The sequence below is a fragment of the Mytilus edulis genome, chromosome 3 (assembly GCF_963676685.1).
Source record: "Mytilus edulis chromosome 3, xbMytEdul2.2, whole genome shotgun sequence".
Classification (NCBI taxonomy): Eukaryota; Metazoa; Mollusca; class Bivalvia; order Mytilida; family Mytilidae; genus Mytilus; species Mytilus edulis.
The window spans coordinates 7612493-7638858 of NC_092346.1; the positions used below are offsets into that span (position 1 = coordinate 7612493).

General features: G+C 29.9%; 1 protein-coding gene across 1 annotated transcript in view; it reads left to right on the forward strand.

Moving 5' to 3' along the window:
- Window positions 1-286: 286 nt before the first annotated feature.
- The window catches only part of LOC139515704 (homeobox protein SIX1-like), a 32486-nt gene continuing 6406 nt past the window's right edge, over window positions 287-26366 (forward strand). Inside the window, exons 1-2 of the mRNA XM_071305359.1 lie at window positions 287-331; window positions 972-1079. Of these exons, the coding sequence (XP_071161460.1) occupies window positions 1040-1079 (40 nt within the window). The 5' untranslated portion in view covers window positions 287-331; window positions 972-1039. The remainder of the gene's footprint in view (window positions 332-971; window positions 1080-26366) is intronic.

Genomic DNA, 26366 nt, shown 5'->3' on the forward strand with positions numbered 1-26366 from the left:
GACTTGTCAAATGGCTTCCACCAAATAACAAACAAACCACATAGATGGGTTTAATTGTTGGTTCATTTAAAGGTAAAGTTTTTATAGTGATTGCCATTGTTATATGTCTAGTGTTTTAATTTGAACTCCGTGAGGTTTCACCTGACCTTAAAATACTGGTCCACTTTTAAATCGTTTGATAGTGGAAACCTAACACTATCTTGTACAATCAAGAAAAACTATCAGATGGTCATCATTTTAAACTGTTAAATAATAATAATGCATTACCTTCTTAAAATAGCCTTATCAGATGAGAGAGAAGTTTTGACAGGAACTATTCATAATTTTTTAGGTAAGAATAACACGTTATCCTGATTTGTCTTGTAATTTTTCTTCTTTTTATTTTTAAAAAGTAATAATCGAAGTTTATTAGTCTCTTGTAGAAGTTCCATTACACTAAATTATTTATTTCGTTTGTATAATCATCATGTTTCTTGTTCTGTGGCATCTCATAATTTGATGTTCATTCTGTATAATATATATGCTTCTTAAATTTCCAATATGAAGTGAATCCGGGTCCATAGAGGGATCTGTTCCAGTTAATAAACTACTTGGAATTACTCGGAAACCAAAGGAAATTAGAGGTGTCATATGATATGTCTTTCTAACGTTACAGCATCACAAACAAATTATCCAAGAACCAACCGACGTCTGCATCCCTCTAGGAGTATCGCTGTCAATCATTTAATTCAGGACTATCGGAATCTGTCCGGAGTTAGATCCTTCATCAGTGACCGGCCATTTAATTGTCACCGGGTCCGTTGTTTATATCGTTGCTGCCAATGGTTAAACACCTCTCGATCAGCAGTTCTTTTTATGGCTCAATAACTTCTGTAACACTTGTGTATGAAAACAAAGCGGTAAAGTTTGGGGGTGGGGCTTGTTAATAGATAAGAAATACAGAACTGTAACTAAACATAAATATTTTTAAGCATAGAACATAAAAGCGTTTACCTGAGTGACTACTCTACTACTATCGGATTGCAGTAGTACAGACAGGATGCATTCTCAGGCAGTCATGGACCCTTATCATTACTCAGGTGAGTACTATCACCATTATTTGTATAGTAATTGCTACCAACTTTGTTTACACTTTTTGACATATGTTTGTGAAATGTTAGCTTTTACATTGACTTTTAGTGTGGAAATCGTGTGCGTGCTAAACGTTTTAAAATGTAAGGTGTCTTCATAAAAATTTAAGCTTAGTGGTGAATAATTTAAGAGAAGTTTATAAAAAAGAAAGAGAGAGATGGGAAAAAATAAACATTTATTCAAAACGTCTTTGTTCTGGTGATGTTGAGTGGATGCAACATAAATGAAGCAAACGGAGTCATAAATGTCTACAAACTGAGCACTGCCAGTTGTAATTAATATGTCGCTATAATAACAGTGATCAGTTCCGATCTGCGAATTTTGTATAATTGTCAACCATTTAGTTTAAATATTGTTATTATAAATTGTGGAAATACAGCATGGAGGTCAGAAAAATATTCATTTTCATATCGTATTCTTATTTTTATTAAATGTGTAATGAAATATATATTTTTTTCTCTTTATCAATTTCTGTCTCAATCGTTCTTTTCTAATTTGTAAACTATATTGATAAAATTTAATAAGATAAGTTCGTAAGTATCTAAGAAAACAAAACAGACTGGTAGATTTTAAAATGTATAAATAGAAAAAGTTATAAAATGAAATGTAATAAAATGTTGTGTTCTACAGCAAATTCCCCAACCAAGAAAAATATTGTCCCATGACAAAAAAAGTAAACACGCGATAAAACTTTCAAAAATAACACATGGTCATCAAAATGAATTTTGACATTAAAAAATCATATGCTCGTTTTTTAAGAAATATTTAGTTTTTTAATAACAGTGTAATGTGATTTAACCAAGTTGTTTTACTATATTTTTACTATTTTAAAGTTAAATTTTATTTTGCATAATATGAAATAATCTAAACAACACCATGAAAATGTGAAATCTTGATAAAAACAATAAATACAAATTGAGTGTTAAATCATTGAAATAGAATAAAAATAAAATACGGTTTTGAATATATTTTGAATATCTACATGAAGTCTCTTTGATGCACATATAGACTGGAATTATTAATTATAGAAAAGCATATTATTTTTGTGTTGAATATTTATCATGAAACAATATTTGTTTAGAATAGTCGTGTATAATGAAAGAAAAATTATTCTCCTGTTAAATACAGTCTGTTCATTGTGTTGAAAATAAATTCTCACGAAACCATAACTGTTAATCGAATTATAAAAATGTTTACAAGAAATTAACAACCCCTAAACGAAAAGACACAGAAATGGACGACTTAACCCCAATTACTCAACATATTTGATTCTAACCAAACCGACAAACCTCTTTTAAAACACAATTATTTTTTTCTTCTTTATCTCTGATCAGTTTTATTGACTTAGTGCAATTGTATATTTTTCTTTGTCGTTTATCAATTGGCATTTAGCTTTATTTATTTTGATATCAATCTCAATTTAACGAGACAAATAAATACATGATACCTAGCTGATTATTATCTACTAACCCTACATATTTGGGGAGGATTAATTATTTTTCGAGTATTCAAATGTACAGATTGTTTATCAGTTTTGTAAAATTATAGCAAAATTTATGTATGTTTCATTTAAAGATAAATACCAGATACGATATAGATTTTGTGTATTGCCATTAAAACACACTATCAAATTATTCTACTGGACAAATTTTATACAAGATTGGCAAAATTATACCGTAGGCCAGCTTAACAGGGTATGATTGTTGTGTTATAATGTAATAAAACTCTCCATAATTCATACGGTAATGGCCACAAATTATACATTATGTTCGTTACAATTTTTCAAATCAAACCAAATAAAAGTCTCAATTTTCATAAATTGCAGCTATGTTTCATATCTATAGCTGTATGTCATAATCAGTTTTAAATGGACCAGTTAGTTATACAGAAGTTGATTGTAGTTTTATTGTTTTATTTCCTTGTATATTGTCAATTATTTTTACAAACAGGAAATATTTACATCAAGTTGTACTATTCTTTACCCCACACTTTTTCAATTGTTTTAGGTTGAATTTTGAAAATCTCGCCAACATTTTTAAAATTATATAAACTACGCTTTTTGTGATATATAGACATATAAGGAAATGACAATTGAAAGCCTGGCATGTTTTTTTTTTCAAATTTGTCAACTTTGATGGTAATATATTAATCCAAATAAACATTTGATAACTTTATTGTGTCCTAATTGCACTTTTTGGAGTCAGCGTCATCAGGAACGCTCAAACCTAAACATTTTAAAGCAAGGATGCACATAAATTTAGGGGTTATGTGACCAAAAAGCATATAAACAAGGCATGAAGAACAATACAAAACTGTTCTGTTTAAAGAAAAAAGTTAAATAAAGAAAAATACTGAACTCAAAGGAAGATTCAAAGCGAAAAGTATCTAATCAAATGGAAAATGGAAAGCTAAAACACACCAAACGAATGGATAACAACTGTCATATTCCTGACTTATTCGGAATCTTTTGCCGATTTTCGTATTTAAAGAAACAGTAACTAGTTTCCTATCAATAAAAATAGAACTATACCTCGTTGAAAAGTAAACTAGTTCTAAATGCATAGCTAGTTTTTAATGAACTATTCATTATTTTCCATTAAAGATGTTTTGTGAAACTGTATTTTGATAAACATATAACAAAAACTGTTTCATTAGTTAATTGTGAAGTTACTGAAACAGACAGAATGAAAGTATTTATTTTCATTGTAAACTGGACTTTGATATCATCTTTTATAAATTTCAATGGAAAATTATAACTATTATACACATTTGAAGGATTATTCTTTAATCCAAATAATCCATTTCCAAGAAAAATGGTGTTAGCTTAGGTATTAAAAAGATGTTAATTCTATCAATCGTTAGCTTATTCGCTGTTCAAAATTGCTTCATTGATTTAAGTGGAACATTAAATTTAATATGAAAATTACAAAATCATTAAAAAAAATAATGTATAAATTTATAATAATGGTAATTGATTTACTCTGTAAATTTGTTAAAGATTGTGTTGATCTTATGTATAATGTTACTGAAAAAAAATGTCTTCGCTGAACCAAGTTAGCTTTGCATGACAATCATGCGTTTTTAACATCATGCTTGCTAAAGCTAATATCTATTGGTTACAAAGTATTTATATGCCGAGAGTCGACAGGGACATATAAGGTTAAATTAATACTGTTATAAAATATTGAACTTGTGGACCATATAGTATGAATATTGGTGACAAAAATGTATATGAAGAGAGAATGGAGGAACATATACACGGTTAAACGAATGCTTCTATAAATTAATTAAATTTTAGTACCATTTTGGTATGTTCAAAAGAAGGTGTCGAGTATGACTTTTGAACACCGGTATACTTCTGTTGCCTTCGTTCGTCATTGAAACGGCAACAAAACGAGAAAACTATAACCGAACGTATAGTTCGTCATGGCTAGCTCTGAAAGCATTTTGTATTCCTTATTTCTTTTTGTGAACAAACCCATTCCGCGTGTGTTTGTCTTTTAAATTTCACTTTTTGGTTACTTATTTTGTAGAGTTTGTTTAATAATGCCTACAAGCTATCCGAATATTTCGGTCTGAAGATTACAAATAAGATTTGTGTACTAGTATATAAAGAAAAGTGAGTGTCTGAGCCATTTGGTTCATACTATTTTTAAAGTTTAGACATTTTAAGCGCAAGAAGAAGCTTTTGTTTCAAAACGCCTTCTTATCTTCAAAGTTTTTCTTTTTATTCAATAATTACGTATCTCCTTTATCGAAACAACCTGACGAGAATTGGAGTATACATTTGATGAAAAAAATATTAAACACATCTAAAAGTTTCTCTATTTGAAAAATTGCTGACCAAATAGTTATAGGATAGAATGAAACATGATAAACTATGTGCTTTATAGATTCTATATGATAAGACAAAAGAAGATGTGACCAAATAACGTAAATTTAAGCTTGGCGAATAACATGTGCTTTTCTTTCTTTATTTTTTTCCAAAAATTTGAGGAAACAAAAATAAATGCATTTTCTTGTCGATTTCATGGAAACAAAAGCTGATATTATAAGGACAATCAGAATGTTTAAAATGAAGAAACTGAGTAGAGAGATGTACAAATTTGTGATTTATATTGATTAAGGTTTTAATTTTTAATTTCTTTATTATATATCTCTTCAAATATTCTGTTTTGTAGTGAGTATTTAAATTTGCTGCATATTTTTTCACACTATATTTGGTAAAGATTTCCTTTCAAGGGGGAAATGTTTAATTTATGATTTAAACATCTGAAAGAATATATCTTAAGTCCTATTCATTTTCATTTTATTTTTTTGGTATCAAGTATGTGTTATCAAAATAAATTTGTATTTGAACCTTTTTGTATCGTTCGTTTAATACTAGTCTGGGCTGATAATTGTGTCATAAAAGCTATTTCCATTTAATTGTTACCTTTCACCGAGATTGGTGAAATGCATTATAATATTAACTTTAATTATTTTTGCAAAGAACCCGTGGGCGATATGTCGTGTGATTTTTTGAGTTTGTGGTGTTCGGAGTCTTTTTTATGTTTAAATTCAAAATTGTATTTCATTTTTATTTCCAACTAACTTAATTTCTTTAACAGTTTGTACAAATGTACACTTAAAAAACAACAAACTGCAAGAATCTTGAATTATTAATTCATTAAAAGTCGTTTTTAAAAGTGATTTAGTTGGGTTTTCTTACACTTATATTCAATAGTAGAAATGATATGTTTTCTTGTTCTACATTATGTTCACCGGGTAAATAATTTAACAGCTGAGAAATACTTATTTATCTTAATAAGACGTAAAGATATCTATAATTTCATTTTCTTAAATAGAAAAATTAAACTGTAACGTATGATGAATGACTGTGGTCTTTAGATCAAAGCCCAAACGATCCGGTCTCGTCTTTGATTGACAGGAAAAGGGATTAGGTTCCAAAAACTAACCATACATTGCTTTTTTCAATGTTTCTTTTCTTGATGTTAGGAAAATTGAGGACAAAATAATTATGGGATAAAATGTTGTAGATAATACAACACTTTGACAGATTTTGTATGATAAGGCGATTCATTCGCTTTTTTCTGGTCCTGGTTTTGTTGATTTTTTAAGCTATTGACGGTCCTAATAGCTTTAGTCATTTATCAAATCAGGTTGTTGACAAAATAATAATTATCGATAAGGTTAGTATCAAAGGGTTTCTGTCACTAATTCATACCGTATATTGTTACTATCAATTCATGTTTTACAAACAAGTCACAAGTACACCTTTACGTCGGGAGCCGCTTGTTGACAATGAAAATACACAAAATAAACATCAGATATTTAAGTGCCTATTGAAACCTTATAGTCTTATAATATTTCTCTTTTTTCTATTTCTGTTTAATCCCGACAGATTATTTATTCAATATTTACCGCAATATATAGGTGATTTAAAACAGTTAAATTTACACAAGAAACGACCTTTTTCTGATCATTCAGCAGACTGTCAATATATAGGTAAAACCTTTTAAATTGTAGACATTTATCTAGTAAATCATAATTGAATTTCGTCCCATCCATCCGCGATTTTTCAACCAATATTGATATCGCTGTACGTATCGAATGCAGGATTCGGCGCGTGCTGTTTGACTTCAAAGATCAGTCAGTCTTTTTATCGGTAAAATCAAGGTAATTATCCCTGAATATTCATTATTTAGGAAGGTTTAGGAAATGTTTAATTTTTTATCATTCTATAACATTATTATGACCCTTTCACTAAAGCCATATAGTTTTGATAAGTCAGGCCACCCATGTTGGTAATGTATCTAAAAGAACAACTCGGCGTCTCAGGGACTTCAGTTACATATTTAACTGGAATACATTTGGAATCGCAGCGTGAACAGCAAACATTGATGAAGCGTATGATACAGTAACTAAACTTCAGTAATTCTCTACTTATGTTTTAATGTTTTTTCTCATTAAGTCGTCGTAATCAGCGTCGTTGGAGGTGGGGATATGTCGAGTACATCGTTTTCTTATGATTTATTTATTTTTTATTTAAATATTTCATATAAATTCATATCGTAAATCTAGATGGTTTTAACAATAGACTTTCAATTGATTTTTTACACACGTTTGATATAGATGTGTTATGTTTATGCTTTGGACACGATATATTGATACTTACAAAGCCATATATTTTATTGAATATGTCTATTTGTACAGAATAAGGATGTTGATGAGAGTATATATGATAAAGCTTTACATTTTAATGAGAAGAATATCATAAACAATTGCTTTAATTTATTTTCTCGTTTAATGATTGTAAGTAGGAGATAAAAGAAATAATTAAATATTTAATTTCGCGTATACTAGTTCTAACGACTGTTTATTTTGAATAATGTAAGTTGTAGAAAGTATGGAGCCAAATAATATTGTTTTTAAGAATGTTAAAAATGACATTTCTAATAGTTCACCATGTAATGCAGAACTTCTAACAATTGCACAGGCGGACAGAAATAAATGCATTGCTCCATTGACATTAACTCTTTTCACAATCTATTAAAATATCATGAATACCCGAGTATTCAGAATGTTGTGACGGGAGAACAGCAATAAAGACGCATTAGTTGTGCCTTGAATTTCGTTCAGTGCGCAAAGGGATTTCGTGTCATAAACACGGATGCACAACAATCTTTCTCTTCTACTTCAGACTTAATAATGATCATAAAAACTTGTATAATCATTTCACTTTTTTCAATTACGAAAGTGGAAGGTACCAATTTTCCTTGAAAATATTCCATGACATGCAGAGCCTGTTTCAAATTTTTTTCATTCTTTACAAAATTTACCCAATGGTGTATGGTGTACCAGTGAGATGGCGACATCAAACGCATGTAGTGATCCCTAGAATCGGTTTTAATAATTATTAAACCAGAAAGAAAATTCCATGGATTGATAAAACAAGCATATATATTGTATATATGTATATATATTATTTTAATTTTGATCAGCTTATTTTTGTATCGTAGTGCAAAAAATAAAATGCGCCTGCAGTGGTTATCAAAAATATATTTCCATTTGCAAATTTTGTTTTATTTGTACACATTAACAAACGCATAGGACATTCATTACTAACTAACCAAAACAAAACATTCAAAAAGTAAAATAACAAAAATACCGAACTCCGAGGAAAATTCAAAACGGAAAGTCTCCAATCAAATGGCAAAATCAAACGATAAATAAAGGCAACAGCAGTATACCGCTGTTCAAACTCATAAATCCATGGACAAAAAACAAAATCGGGGTAACAAACTAAAACTGAGGGAAACGCATTAGATATAAGAGGAGAACAACGACATAACACTACAATGTAACACACACAGGTACGGAAACACATCAAACGAATGAACAATAACTGTCATATTCCTTACATGGTACAAGCAGTCTCAAATGTAGAAAAAGGTGGATTGAACATGGTATTATAGCGCTAAACCTCTCACTTGTATGACAATCGCATCAAATTCCATTATATTTATAACGATAAGTGAACAAAACAGACATATTAGGTAAATTGTCAAAATAGGGATAACAGATTTCAAAACAGTATGCCTCACTCGAACTTTTCCTGTAGGAGAAATAAAAGTTGTTTTGTCAAAACACATTCTAATGGATAGATACGAATCAGAAATTTCCATGTTAATAAATGCATGACAACTGTTAGGGTCCATGATGTATATAAATGAATTCGAATATTGTTTAAAATCATTTGTCGAGAGGCATTGCTGAGGACCTTCTACCAGCTGCTCATTTCAATATATATACATAGTATCTTATTTTATTTATTTGTATATTGAATTTTGTGCAAGTATCTTTCTCTGTACTGGGATCATATTTACACCAAAACTAGTTTGCTGAAGTAGGTTTTTATTGTTATTTAATCGTAGGTTGAATGACAACATTGTGCAGTTATATAAATAATAATTTAATAAATATGCACATATAAACAACATTTTTTTTTTAATATTCTTTTTCACGTGATGCACAACATAGTTTACTTCTAGAGATATATTGCAGCATCCGTGCAAATCTAATAAGAAAGATTAAATGCCATCAAAATGCAATTTGTCATATTTCTCCGTTCGATTGGAAATTTGATACATTGCATATCTGCCATATATGCTGATTTGTTTCATTAAAGGAAACAAATAAAATAAATTTTAACAATGCAAAAAGCAGCAGATGCACATTTAACTAGTCGTCATTAACGTCGAAACAGATGTCTATGGAAAACGATATGTTCGATTGTCATTTGATCGTCGATAAAGGAAGAGAGCTTTCGAAAAGGTATTATCTGCAAACTATACAGGCGCCAACAAGAAAATTTTAGAAAATTTAGGTGTATAGCAAAAACATGATAAATATGACAGACACCACAAAAAAGACGAAGCTGAAAGTTTGTCTCCTAATCTATTGATACAGAATAGTCATGTTAAAAATAGAGAACACTGCTTCTTTAATTTGCATGGTTGTTCATTTTTTGTTACAATATTCCCCCAAGTTTTATAGGAATTCTATACTATTTTTGGTACAGGCGTTTTTGTCAGTAAATTTTTCGATAGGCCTACAACTTAACAGACTACTGATATCATGCATATAAACAAGTAGGCGACTTTATTCAGTGTTATACAAAAAGAATTATAATTTACCTTTGTTGAAAATATCGAAATAAAAGAGTACATTTGATCTTTGAACTTTGTAATTATAAAGTTTGTGAGCAAATTGGATCAGTTTAATCCTCTGTGCAATTCCGTTGTTACTCCTCTGGTTAACCTTTGGTATATTTTTTTCTTTCTATATTTATGTCACAGTTGTTTTCTCTTATTGCATATGGCATGGATTGTGCAATGTTGCTTTCAACATTCAGTGTTTTGATAAAGTTAATCATATAATAATACATATTTACATCTAAAATTTCTCATCAAACAAGTATTCGAATAAAATATATATTACGTCCATTATCACTGTACTAGTATACATATTTTTTAAGGCGCCAGCTGAAGGACGCCTACGGTTGCGGGAGTTTTTCGCTACATTGTAGACCAATTGGTGGCCTCCGGCTGTTGTCTGCTCTATGGTCGGGTTGTTGTCGCTTTGACACATTCCCCATTTCCTTTCTCAATTTTATTCAACATTTAGAATTAAAGTTGAATAATGGAATTGTATGTTACCTCAAAGAAATGTTGTTTTTAACCATATATGCTGACACAGTCCAAACATAATTAGAAAAAAAACTATTCTTTTGGTGACTCAAGCATCATTGACGTTTTGAATAATAGTTATATTCTCTTCATCTTTTTTTCTTTTTTCCATGGTATTATTTGGCCATAAATTCGCGATCCCTTGGTGTTTACTGCTTTTGAAACTGGGTTTGCCTGGTACAGACCAAACCTCAAATATTGATTAGAACAATATATCTCTAAAGATATAAATAAATTGAAAACATAATCAGTTCAAACCTTTTATATATCATTTCAATAATGAATACATATACATAGCATTGTTTGTAAAAAGAGAAAACCAAAGGGAAATTCTTTCATATACATATAATTGCGAGATTTTTATGTTATTGATGAATGTTTTTTTTATTTCAGTAAATTTCTCTTAGGAATTACATTTTAGAACTTGCGAATAAGTATCAGTCGTCCGTCTTTATTTCATTTCAATCATAACAACATTTGGATTAGATATGGCAGTGTAAACTACAACTTATAAGTTTGTTTTTTTTTTATGTTAGAAGTAAAATCATAAAAATATTGAACTCCGAAGAAAATTCAAAACGGAAAGTTCCTAATCAAATGGCAATTTCAAAAGAAAAAACACATCAAACGAATGGAGTACAACAAATTGAGTACAACTGTCGAATGGAGTACAACTGTTGTCTACCAACCTTTAATGTACACAGTATTGCAAATTCATTAGGGCATTAAAGATCAACAAATCTAGTTCTTAAATTTTCGTTATCATTCAATCTAACAGTAAGATTTTATGTGTAAAATAATATTAAAATGTCAAGGAAGAAATCAATTAAATATAAGTATAAAAAAAATAAGAAAGCCATTAGTAAAAGAATTAAGAGGGAACAACAAACAATGGTCAAACATTACATGTGTATATATGCACAAAACACAATCATAACAATGGTTTTCTACGTAATGTAAATCCGATGATTAATAATAAACAACCTCAAAGAGTTATCTGTAATGAAAATACTGAATTTCAAAAGGTTTTTTTAAACGCGGTGTATTCAATTTACGAAATAAACTCATAATAGATACCAGGATTAAATTTTGTATTAACGCCAGACGCGCGTTTCGTCTACAAAAGACTCATCGGGGACGCTCGAATCCAAAAAAGTTAAAAAGGCCAAATAAAGTACGACGTTGAAGAGCATTGAGGACCAAAATTCCTAAAGGTTTTGCCGATACAGCTAAGTACTCTATTCCTGAGGTATAAAAACCTAAGTATTTCAAAAATTTAAAAGTTTTGTAAACAGTTAATTTTTAAATATGACCATATCAATAATAATTCATGCCAACACAGAAGTACTGACTACTGGGCTGAACTCCACCAGCAGTGACATCGACCCAATGGTTGTAAATAAACTCATCATAGATACCAGTATTAAATTTTGTATTTACGCCAGACGCGCGAAACGTATACATTAAAACATTAGTAAGATATATATATATAGTTTGTATTACTTTCTGCATTTGGTCGACACTATAAAATTCAAATGTATTTATCAAAATATAACTAGACAAAAAAATCATGTTTTATTAAACAGGTTTTACAAAAGTAAAAGCTTTCAATGTAAACGTGCTCATTAATTTTCCCCGTGATATATATATATTTCAAGCTTATTTTATTTTTATACTTCCACTCTGGACTAAAACGATGTTTTGAAAAATTTAATGTAGTTGAATGCAGCTTAATTGAATTTTGATAGTCAGTTAAATTCATTACCGACCTTTATAAACTTGAGGAACTAAGAGCTTGAAATTTTGGGAGGGGATGGTAATGTCCTTCGGTTGCTATTTTGGATCCGCTCTCATATACCCCACAACTAATTTAATTTACTTAGTTGCGTAAATAATGCAAAGGATAGTTTCCTCAAAAAAGGAAAAGAACGAAAAGACGGTTTACGTGCATAAATCCAGGTTCGAATGTTCAACAATATATTTTTTTCTATATGTTCACACCTTTACTATGCAGCAATGACAGACTCCCCACGTTTTATTGCAAAGATGGTGTGTAGTTTGTCAAAAATGATAACCGGCAATTAAATTTATAATACCCGATTTATGAGTCATTATTTAAATCAAGCTTTTCACCAAATTACCACTGAATGACAGGTTAGGAAATAAAATAGAAATATGCAAATGAGTGTCAATTATATCGCAGTGACAGTACGTACCATTGACGTCTTACCTATCAATCAATATATCTTCAATAAAAATAATTGTATTCATTTTCGTATCTCTTTTCCGCCTGGTATATCTTCGAAACTCAATAATGAAAAAACGTCCATATGAGAAAACCTTATACTTTGTACAACAAATATTGATCTGCAAATAAATGCACGCAAGATTTGGGTTTAAAGTTTATTAAGTTTTTTACCAGGCTTAGAAATCATTATTGACTTATCTGAGTTTCAATCGATATGATGTTTGACTTTCTTCGATTAGGACCACACAACTAGATATTTACTTATGTGTAATTCCATGTACGTTTGAATTGCTTTGTCCAGCAAACTGAGGCAAAGCGTTGCTACACCTGCACCATATAATTACAGTGTAATGTTTCAAACTCGTGTCTTCCCTGTCGGGTAATATAACCCAATATTATATAGCTTTAGTCACACAACTTCAGATGTTTTAATTATTGTTTCAATAAAAATGTTACTTCATTAGTGTTCATCTGTAGGGTGTAGAGTTTCATAAATACACATTAATTCATTTTCCCAAAAGCCTAAAGGAATCAAATTTCTTCTCCGGAATAATATGATTTCCATCTTTCAATTGGAAGCCAATGTGAAAATATATAATGTGTTTCTTTCTCACAACAGAGTGTCAATTATCAACCCGAACAAAGTAGAAAAAGCGTGACTAACTATTTTTCAGTGCGCCATTGCTTCACGCAGCTCTTGTTTCAGATGGTATATACTAATCTAAAGACTATATTACCAGAAAGAAACCAATACCATAAACTCAGAAATCATGCGTGATAAATTAGTCGGCATAAAAACGAATTACGTAAGATGAAATCCTTACAAAAACATTCTGGAGCTTATTTAGAATATCAATTTCTTTTCATAAACTGAAAATGATGCAGAAATGTAAAACATGAACAAAAAAACAAGCTGTATCAAACAAAAAGCAATTGTTAGCTACTTTGTGCTTGTGTGATATTTTATACATTCTTTGTATACAAGTTCAAATTCCTCCTGTTTTATCTAAAAACTTTTTTTTTATTACATTCAATTGATTTTATTTACTGATGAATATCATAAAAATGTTGGAAATTCCTTCTATTCATTGTTTGTATTGACCAATATCTTGTTGTAAACTTGTCTTTAGGTTAATAACTTTAATTTGTTGGTTTTTAGGCTTTAACTATAATTAATTAAAATGGCCTGAAATATATTAAGTAAAATTATCGCAACAGTGCTCGCCTTCAGAAATAGAATACCCTTTGTGCAAGGTTTTAATTTGTACATCCCCATGTTTTGAAGGGATTAATCAGTTTGCGCAAAAAATGCTTCCTCTGACAACTCGTTAGCGCCAATGCTACACCTTATATGCGGCAGTGGATGCGCAGTGCTGTATATGAAGAGAAAAAAATGTGAAGCATCCATAACAGAGAATAACCCTATACCACAACAAAAATTAAATTCGAAAGGGGGTCATAATATCTTCATCTCTTAACACGTATCCTTACCATATATGTGGTTCAAGTCGAGGCAAATTCTAACTAAGTTTTAAGAAATTTACCGAACACTCAAAACTATTTTATAAAGCAGCACATTCTTTGTAAACGGTGTAGAATTGTGTGTTAATTCTTTATTTGCTTCAAAGACTGTGTTTTACTTACTCTGCATTTATTTTTATAATTTTACTTTTATTTTAGTTCAATTATCTAAAAGACAATATGCCATGTCTTATGTATAATGATTAAAGTAACTCAAATCTTAAAACAATAAAAAATTCAAGGTTATCATAACTTGTATGTGCTTATTTTATGACTTTCGGTGATTAATCATATGCCTTTGAGATGCTGTGTGTGTTTCAGGCAACACTATTTCACAAGAACAAAAATGTTATGCGCAATTTGAAGTTACTTAGGGGTTTACTGAGAAGTTGAAATGCAGTATTAGTAAGAAACCTGAACTGGTTGTTCTCTTCGGGAAAGTGCACATGTTTCCTTTATCTTTATCGTCCGTGTACGAGACCATTGATAAAGAAGAATATAAAATATTTATATCAATTGATGAAAATGTCTGGTTAGATCGAGATCAATCATCAAGCATCTGAATATTTGATATTTTACGGAAACGTCTTCTTTTCATTATGTATTCTTCTATACAGGTAATAAGGCTCCATTCGGAACCGTCAATTTCTAAAATAGTTGTGGTGCAACTAACACATTTCTTCTATGACGTGAAATAAATAATAATGCTTTAAACGCCTGATACCAAATTTCATTGCTTGCGCTAAACTTGTGTTCCTTGGCTAACTTAAATCAGGTATGCTCAAGACCAAAACTGACCAAAGCAGAATAACGAAAAATATTACACAGCATCGAAACAAAATAGGCCCTTAAACAGGACAACCTTACTTATCTGATGTCAGGTTTTACAAGTGAATTCAAACCTTTCAGGCAAAAAAAGGTATAAAATTTTCAGCTGCTAAAACTAAGTAAAATGTACGTTAAGTGCATAATGTATAGAAATTGTATGTTTTCCTTATAAACACAAAGCATGACGCTGTATGACAAAAAGAGATGTCTTAAACTTAATGTTCAGAATCGACTTCATTGATATTTCAAAGCCTAAACGTATCACTCTTGAATTATTGTAAATTTTAAATGATATCCAAACAATTTCTCAGAGAAAAAAAAATATAATTTGTATATTTCTTTTCTGATAAGTAGTTATCAGCCATTTTTCCTTTTGTTCTATTTACACAAATATATGAAAAGTCATAAACATACATATATAAATTTGAGTAATTTATAATGTCATGAAGTTTCAAAGTTTTCAGAAAAAATCCGCAATACAGCTTCTAATTTTAATCGATGCTTCCTAGTCTTCTTGACAATCTTGCATTTGATTTCATAAATGGTACGAATCCTTCCATTGCTTTTTGTAGTATATACAAATAAAGAATTGTAGACTGCACAGTTAACTATATTGAGTACAGGAATACTCTAAACAAATAATTTTCGCGAGTAGATAAATAACTCGAATATGAATTGTCGCGAAAATTTAAAACTTGGATCTTTTCTTATTTAACTACATCAAGTGAAAATCGCGAAATAAAGTCAATGAGAAGTTGGCTAGAAAGGATTAAACGCAAACTAACATATTCGCGAAAATAAGCTGGTTTACATGTAACTCGGTCACTGTCATGCAGTTAGGGAATATAGGGTTTGTATTATATTGTTTATTATAGTTAATTGTATTCGTAAAGTTGTCTAGATAATAAAGTCTATTGTTAAAAACCGTTTTTAAGACTATATAAGAAAGCAACCCAAAATTATAAAAAAAAAAAACAAAAAAAACATTGAGAGGTCAACATATATTAACTTTTTTGTTGTTCAAATATTTTTTTAATATTCTATTATAAAAAAAAATCATAGCATTGTAATTTTGGAATAGTCTGAAAATTTGGTAACTTAATTCAGCGACAGTTTTCCCTGTATTTACGACGGTGGCTTTTTAAAAAGTTGTGAACAGTAAATTAGAACTATTTTAACGGGAAAATGTAAAAATTTGCCAAAAAGTACGAGATTTTTAACTCTTTTGGTGAACTTCTATTTATAGTTTTGTCGTCATTATGTAATTATGTACTTTTGATTAGAATTACGGGGTGGTCTTTCGATAGCATCAAAATTAGTACTTATATATTGTCTAGCGAAGGTAAAAAAATTATCGTCCAATCAAAAAATGTATGCAATCGAAATATTTAGCTGGTGATATCACGAAAATTGACACTAATCATGTTTATTTTCATTTTGTCTTTAAGAAATTATATCTTTAACTTTTGACTGTCACGCGACAGACATAATTTCGTCGATATATAGTTTAACTGTGATGTGTCTTAGGAAAGGACGATTCAATATACCAAATTTTCGACAAGAGGGCTACTTAGTTTCATCGTATCAGATTATTTCATTTTTCTGCAATTTTAAATGACTGTTGCACGTTCGCTCATTTTTAACATAATTTGCGTGACAGATTAAATTTGGATTACTGCATTCAAACAGTAACATGAAATGTTCGGATATGGTTTTCAGATCATATCCTAGTTTTTTGTGAAGAAATGGGAATACATCGAGATTACAATTTTTTTTAAGAAAGCAAAAAAACTGGCATGTGACGTTCACATCGAACTTTTTCTTTTTTTTAAAGATTTTACTTAATCATTGCAAGATTATTGTCCGTACATGCCGCTTTACTGTTTAGACCATGTCGAAACATGATCATAACGATTCACTTACTAATATATTAAAATCTAAGAGTATATTTGCACAGTTGACCTTAAAATAGATCCATGAGAGTTCGAGCATGTTTTGCAAAATTATAAGTTTGTTATTTTATAAATCATAATTCTATGATGGATGCAGGCTCTAGTTCTGACGAGTATACTTTGATGACATTAATTTCTTTTCTAAAAAAATATAACTTATTGATTCATTGATTGATATGTGTTTAGTGCCACTTTCAACACTATTGTGCTGTTCCGATGCAGTCAGTTTTTATTAGTGGAGGAAGCCGGAGTGCACGGAGAGAATCACTCACCTTAAATAGGAATTAGACAATAAATATAACTTAAGAATCAAGCGCACCTGCCATTTGCGGGATTTGAACTCACAACCTCTAAGTGGTTCGAATACTTAGACCACTAGGCCACCGAGGCTCTCCCCAAACGCAACCCCAAACCAAAATAACTTTACTTCATCTTCAGCTTGAATATTATATATGATAAAGTTCGTGTTTATTACTTTGTTCCCTAAATTAAAAAAAAAATAATCTCAACGCGAATTTGTATAGTATAGAAATTCCTAATCATTCCTAATTTTTGAGATATAACTGATGTAAATAAATCAAATTGAAGAATTCGGAAATTCTGTTAAATACTTGTTTATACATTAAAATATTTTGCTCGGTATATTCGCCAGTAGGTTGTATTGTTATGACCAAATAAGAGGTATTCTTGGAATTTCTTTTTTAATGAATTTGACTCTATAATTGATAATCTAACTAAAAGAAAGTATCATCAATTGCAAGTATTGATTATATATTTAATAATTTAAAATTTAGTTTTGGATAATTGAAAATGATTATAGAATGTCTATTCAATGCACCTTATAATTGCGGATTTTCTTAGGCAACCACAACAGGTTTTATACTAGAATTCAGCCGAAGATTTGAAATATCTCAGATATGCATATTTCTTAAATTTTAGTTTTGCATTAAAAAAAAATTGTTTGTTCGAAGAAAAATTCGGTCCCGGACGGATATGACAAACGTTTGCAGTCTTATTTTCCTTATTGTTTAGAAAATTGTCTAGTTACAAAAAACACTATATGTGATTTTTGTTTTGTATCCAATATATAATAAGATCTCCAATATCGGAACATTCTTCAAAAATATTACAGCTAATTTGTCATGTTTGCAGTTTTTAAAGAATCCTGGAGGGGAGGGGACTCCAGCGATAACGCAAGTTTTAATTTAAAAATTTATCTTTCTTCACGTTATGCTTACATTGCATTTAAAAGTGCATAGTATTTCATGTGGCGAGATGAAAAGGCTTGCCAGGATGACGAGAATAGCTTATCCCCTGTGGTTTTTCTCGCCTCTCATTGCAAGGGTATTTCAATGCAGTTTTTTGTGATGGTTAAAACATCGAATACACCCAGATAAGCCAACTTACATGTACTATACATAATACAAATATAACCTTATTCAACCCTATATTATTTGATAAAAATCTAAACAGACACGGCAATCATCCCATTAAATATTTCAATTCAATATATGTTAAAGAGATAATGTTATTGATATAAGTCATAATCGGCGGGGATTGTTATAAAATATGTCATTCAAGATTGCGTATTTTAAGTTTCTCGTTTCATTTTTCGGTCAATTCTGCGGTAATTAGTTTATTCCGAAATCTTAATTTCAAAAGTCTTGATGATTTCATTTGTCCATCATTATACTGTCCACATTAAATTTTAGGATACGGGTTTGGGAACTTTTTTTTACTTTATAACGGTTTCATGTTGACCTTTGCCGTCTGAAAGTATTGATTGATGGTGAAACAGGTCTGTGTGGCAGATTTAAAACAGACAGTAATTAAAGTGGACTTTTTTTGTTTGTTTTTTTATAATTCATATCATTATTTTCATATTTGCTAATATTGATGATAATTTAAAATATGGCAGTAATTAAGCATTTACATGACTAATATAGTAAACGTATAGATTACAATTTTGACTGTTTCAATGGCAGGAATATGTTATTTTTCTCTAAAATAAATCGTTTCTTAACCATAACATAAGATATATTTTCACACTTAAAATTGATTCCTCAATAATTTGTAATATGATAGGACAGAATATTTCATATTGCAAAATGAACATAAATCTAAAGTTCGATATAAACGTCGTTTTTTTCAAATATGGTAACATCTGCATATTAACGATTATGTATATTTCCGTGTGCATTTCCTTATATAGTTAAAAGAGAATTTTTTAATATATAAAAACAACATTAGTATACAACTATTCAAAAGTCATAAATCTATTGCGAGAAAACAAATCCGGGTTACAAACTATAACCGAGGGAAACATGTCAACTATACGAATAGGAAGACAGCAGAAGAACAGAAACACAGAAGTGCTACAAAAACAAACGACAGTTCAATGCAACATACAAAGAAACACAGCTATTTTTGCATAGGTACTATTTCTGTACTTAAAATCTGTAGTACTGGAAATCTACTTTTAATATTCAGTACCATTTTGTTACTCTAAAATTATTGTAATATTTAGGTACCTTTATTTTACAGCACTTTATTTGTACTTGAAATTTAGGTACTACATATTTTTGGTTACTACCGTTACATTTTCAGCATTTTGAAAGTTTTTCTATTTCAAATCTCTTAAAGTTATGATTTTCAAACATGGAATATTGTATTATTTCTGTACCAAAATATTTAGCACAAATCAAGTACTGTAAAATACAAGTACCTAAATATTACAATAGTTTTAAAGTAAAGAAATAGTACTAAATATTAAAAGTAAATTTTCAGTACTGCATTTTTTAGTACAGAAATAGTACCTATGCAAAAGTAGCGGTGTAGTACTGTGTGTGCATGTTGTTTAGTTTTACATAAGTGGCGATACAGGTTAAACTTAACAAGAAATTTTGCAATATGGCTTTTGTGTGCTGATTCGACTTGAAGCAACCAACCACCAATCAATCAACCAAACTTTGCATAGTACATGTTGGCCTTTAAAATACTCAATTTTCATGTAATGGGCTATAGTAACCTTTTAAGATTGCTATACAAAGCTTCAACTAGTTTGACCATTTTTTTCTTTTTGCTGAAACCCCTAATTGAAGAAAAAGAGTCATACGGAAGCATTTAAAACTATTTCTGTTGCCATTGTTATATGTATTTACTATTTTGTTTATGCACTCAATTACCTTAAAAAAAATCTGAAATCAATTATCGTTAATAAGATATTAAAAACAAATTACCGCTTAACACATGTATGCAGATAGGTATCTGTGCATGAGACACCATATTGATCCAGGGGACAGTCTGAGGACAGTCTGCATTTTCATAAATTTGTTATTGGTCTGTTAACAATTAAACCCAATAGTGCAACTGAGTTTGATTTTGAAATAGTCAACTATCTAGAAATCAAAAATCTGGGGCCTGATACAAACACATGTCCATATAGATGTGTCGCCTAATGCTTGTCTAAATAAGGACTATCGTAGAATACCTTTAAGGCTGCACGTAAGCGAAATCTGTACTAATTAGCTTATCGGGATTGTCTTCGGCCTATAGTCAGTTATTTATTACAAGGACAAATATGTTTTATATAATCAATCTATTGCTTTTTATAAATTAATAATAAATTTTCATTATTGATAAGCATAGCATTAATAAATGTGAATAATGAAAAAGACGGTGCTACAATGCAAGAAGAAAAAAGTAAAACACATAATATATTTGTCTTGTATTTATTATAGTTTATACCAATCTTGAGTGGTCGGATAGGGGTGGGGGAGGGGGGGGGGGGGGTCAGTAAAAAAACTATGTGAATTAATTTTTTTTATCGTATATTGAACTTTTGATGTCGTCCCTTCAGTGGTCAGATATTTGTTATATGGTACTGTATTTGAAGTTACTTGTTGCAGCTTTATTCGATAACAGACAGTTCTTTATAAAAAGATGTCGAGGCATTAATTTGTGATTAAAATTAAGGATTTACTAATGAAGCTGTATCCATGCTTCAATAGTAATATACCATAAAAAGTATTAAGTCTTTACCTGGAGAAATTTCTTTCACTAACATGAGCAGGTGGATAATTGTCTCAATGTCAATCATACAACATCTCCTGTATTTAAACTTAATTCTAAATTTCGCGGGAAATGTGTGTGATCTTTATCATATTTTTTTTCATTAATTAATTTATCTATATATATATGTATATTCATATATCAGTTTGTTATTCTGCGGTTGAAACTAGTAATATTCACCAAACGGTTTCAATCTTCAAATCAAATAAAAATAAATAGTATGAAATTCAAAACAGTGTAGCTGTGGCCATTGATTGACACATTAAAATCATTCATTGACTGGGACAATTTAGGTGAACGTTTGTATGTAACGACCAATGCTCACTATGTACTTTTTAAAGACACTTAAACTATGGGGTCACCAAAGGTTCTCAACACCTAAATAAAGTAATTCGAAAAATTAATCAGAAATAACACGATATTTTGATTTATATCAATTATATAAATCAAAACACAAAGGTTATTCCTGATTAATTTTTCGAATTATTTTATAATTAAAAGCGTTAAGAAACCTTTGTTGACCCCACAGTTTAAATGTCTATCGTAGGTACGTCATGAACAGTGGTTGTTACAGACAAACGTTCACGTAAATTGTCCCAGTCAATGGATGATTTTGATGGGTCAATCAATGGCCACAGCTACACTGTTTTGAATTTCATACTAAATATATTTATCCAATTGATATTTGAGCAACAAAAAAAACTTTAAAACAAAACGAATACTCGGTCAAATATTTTTTTTTTTTAAATTCAAATATTTCCATCTTAAAAAAAGAAATGCAAGGTCAGGAACATTTTTCCCAAAAGCTGGGGTTCAATCATTTATCTCTCAAAACGGAATATGTAGCCTGTCTCGAATAAGGAAAATTGATTATTAGGTCTTACAAGGATATACATTTTGTCCCTTCATTACCATTTATGTCAAGTTTTCCTTGATCCGGAACAATTTTAGATTCATGCAAAGATGCATATTCAATCGTTTCAACTGAAAACTAATATTTTAGGGTGAGAAAATATCTGTAATGGTGAAAAAGGCACATGACATTAAACTGTTGAATTGAGGGTCCTTGTATATTACATAATAGATTTTCTGGAACCTTTCAGTAAATTTTTGAAATGTTTTGAAACACATTTATTCATATTAATGTAGAGTTGGGTCTTGGAGGTAGTTTTTTTAATAGACTCAAACGAAACTAAAAAGTAACAAGTCTTTTATGCAAATGTCACAGAAAGTAAACGTTCTTGGCAATCAACAAAATTGATTATTTTAATCATGTATGAAGAGTTTAAGAGCATATTGAATATCTACAATGTTTTGAATGGGTTTTTTGCCGGGTTGACTGTATTGTTGATGTTCACGTATCTTTTCTGTTATTCGTTGTAGTATGATAACCAGAGACAACAATCCCTGCACCAGATTATAAATAAGGGAGAAATATATTTTGGTCATCGTTTTCTATTGTTTCCAATCTTCTTTTTGTCTACAAAACATTTGTTTCTGGCGGTATAAAGAATGTGCTCTGCAGTCTAATTTTTGATAGGCGTGAAAAAGGCAAACTTATGTAGCAAAAGAATGACCATGACTCTTTGGTCGGATTTAATGACATGTTTTCTTGTTGGTTCTTTCCTCTTTTTTCTCAGGGAAAAAGGTTATCCTTCTTATTTATAAATTTTGATTTTGACATTAACAGTAGCAACAGATTTAACAATTTAATTGGAGAAACTTTCAAGAGGAAACAAAAACACGCAACAGTGCTACAAAATTTTGAAGAACATAAAGGAACAAGAATAAAAAAAATTCTATAAAAAAAACACAACTTTGAAATGCGTACATAATTTACCAGTGCGTTCAGATCGAATGCTAAAAACATTAAAATCCTTTCAAAGTGCGTTTACATGGTTTATACAGTAAGTAATAACATTCAATATTACTATGTTGGTCAACACATATTGACCTTCCCAAAAAGTAAGGGATTAAAAAGAGGGAAGAAAATAAATCTTATGCGTTTCCACTGAACCAACAGAGGCGTTAATCAGATTGATTTTACAGATGTAAGAACGTCATTAGCGGAAAAAGTTCGGCTAGTACATTTATTACGGGGAATTGTTGAGTAGATATGCAAAAATAATATACGTATTTACAAAACAGATTTTGATTACTTCTCGGTATTATTCAGGCCACACATACTTCTTAATGTATACCGAACCCCCTCTTTTTATCTATCAGAAAAAGATTCGCTGCTATGAACACAGATCCGATTTGTTTATATTTCTCTTCAATTTCTATGTAAAATGATGAACTGTGAGAAAAATTATCCATTCATTAAAAGATGAAAGTAAGCGTTCGGTACATTCTATCCTTATGATCTGTTTGAAAGAAAACACGCATTCTCATCAACACTGTGGAAGTGTGAAAACCTGGAAGGATGAATTGTAAACAGTGCTAGCACTAGGTTCTGATGACGGCTTCCGTCGTCTGATATTACTTTAATTATACATCTCCACACAAGACTTCATTTAAATGGAACCGTATAATTTTCTCCGTCTTTCTCCATGTATCAATTTCTACAATATTTAGACTATTTCCTTCGCTAGTCATATTTAAAGACTTAAGAAATAGCGTCAATTTTCTATGTAAATAAAATCAAATGCTTCTGTGAAATTTTCCCTGTAATTGAAGTGGTTTAAATTAAACAGAATTTAAGTTAAAACGCTATCGAATTTCATTAATTTATTCTTCCGATTTTTGTGTTTCATATTAGTTGAAATAAAGTGTCATATATTACAGCGATAATTGAGGTTTCTCAAATCACACTAGTTTGACTTTGACAGATTATTGTAAGGTCACATGATCACGGACAAGATTGTCAGCTCCTCTTGTAATACATTCTGCCGTTAATGTGTTATTTAGAATTTTACTATTCAGTCTTTATTTGCCCGAGGGGACTGTCAATTATAATAAACCCCCTGTGCTGTCATTCGTCCTCATGTATTTGATAATTTTTACTACTTTGTTTGAACGTTCTTTGAAATTTATTTTTTTTCATTTTCATTTAATTTATTAATTATAATTTGTTCATAGAAGTTGATATACCGTTAATATGAATATGTTCTAGTTATCCCTATCTTGTTTTAACATTCAACTAATTAGAACAAAATTCAAACTGTCAATTTTCAAGTATAGCAAGGGAGATAAGCAGAGTTAGCTAAAATGTTGCTACAAATCTTTTTAAAGTTTCGTTTTTCGTAATTTGACGTATTATATCCTTTAGATAAGACAGTTGGTGAGATGAGCTCCTTTCTATAATCATGATAGGAACTAGTTTTTTTGTAAAAAGATAGTTGATTTATCCCTTCTGCAAATTAATTGCTCTTTTTCAACTTTCCTCAATACCAAGGAAGAACAAAAATTGATATTTCACTGAAATTAACCCGCATTGATGTCGTAGACTAGATTCAATATAGATAAGAACCAAAAAATATCCGATGCATTATTTACCTCGAGACTTTTAAGTTAGTTTTTGGCATGACGGATAACTGAGAATAATGGCCGAATGCTGCAATAGACACTATTTTATCAAGACTATCTGATTACAGTCAAGAGATTTTATTAAATTTATATCTGTCTAGAAACTACTTAATTTTACAGCTTCTTATCAGCCCTAGTGTAATAATTTACAGGAGAAATTGAGTCTAAAATTGAAGCATCCGAGAGCATGGTAATAATTAGGAATCAGTCAGATAGCAGGATGAAATATAATCTACCAGATGACCCAAGCAAGTCTTTTCTCTTTTCTACTCTTTTCTATCAGGCTATTTCGTCGACATTTCTAAAAAAAAAATCAGTAGTATTATTAAAATTTGATGATGTTTTGCTGGATGAATATTGATGATTGTATCGTTATCTTTAATTCGGAAATAAGCAACTATTGATTTCTATAGATATCAAATTACATATTAATACTTTAGTCTTTTAAAAGGCAATAATACCTAGGTCCTAAGTCAATATGTTGTTTTACCAGCCCGTATCGGCTTTCGGGAAACAATAGCGGCAATGTAATGCATTTTACACAATAAACGACTATCAGCTTACAACTGTGAAACCTATCCCTTCTAATAACAATATAATTTACTCTGTGGTGCTTTTAGAAATATTTAATGACATTTTGTCATCCACACTAAAAAACACAAATCATCTTTTCATTTCATATCGGTTAATTTCTTTTATTGCTTTGGATCAAATTTGACTTAATGTCATTTTATAGATGTTTTCAAGTTACAGAATATAAAATAATACTTGTAGTATTTGAATATTACATGAAAATAATTACTTTGAAAATAAAATATGAGAAAATGTAATATATGATAAATTTTTTAATTCCAGCAAAAAAGGTTATTATTATTTTTTTTAATATATATCGGATGACTTGTTAGTTTATGTCATAAAAGTATAGAAGGGTCAGATAGAATTTCTGATTTAACTGAAAGAGTCGTTAAAGAAACAAAAACGGTACAGCATATCGAATTAAACTATTGTTAGAGCAAGGATATTATTTAAATTTAAACATTCGTGCCTTTTCATGCCATTTAATTTATTTGAGGATAAACTGCTATAAATTTGTTGATATTTGTGTGTGCGCAGTGATCCGTGACGACTTCCTGTTGGTTTTGTTAATGTAACCATTTGTCGGACAAAAGTTTCAAGTTAATCATAACCAAATCATACTCATCCAGAAAATTATAATTACACTTTCAATATACCTAGGGGTGCTGTATAAAATTATATTGAAAATCGGAATGACATTTTACCAGATATATTGTTGGAATTCTATTTTGCTTAATTTTTGTTTTATTTAAAGCCTTTAAAATTGTTTTCTTTTTCTTAAATCATCAACATTTTTTTTTTAATTTTCGAAAATAAATTTAAGAAAATTAAATGAATAAAAAAAATTATCGCTCATTTATAAAAATGTGTCATGAACTTTTATCAGGAAAACAAATGTGTATTGAATGATGAATAATTTGTGCGGGATTGTTTATCTAAATTAATATTGCAGTGGACATAGAATTGCCAGCTGAGTGTATATCATGTTACATTGGTATCGTGTTTCTTTTTATTAGCTGAAACATATGCTGCTACCATCTGATACTAATTGCACATTTCTTGTGAACAGTTATGCGTTTATTTCACACTGAGGTGTTGTGTACTTACTACTTATATCAAACCCAAGGCGTTTGTATAAATTATAATCTCAAAACATTTTGTTTTAAGCAAGGATTTATATTTCTTCCGTCTAAAAATATTAGTCTTTGTTTTAGATGATAAAAATAGGGAAGTGTTATATTTGTAGACCGAAAATAAATT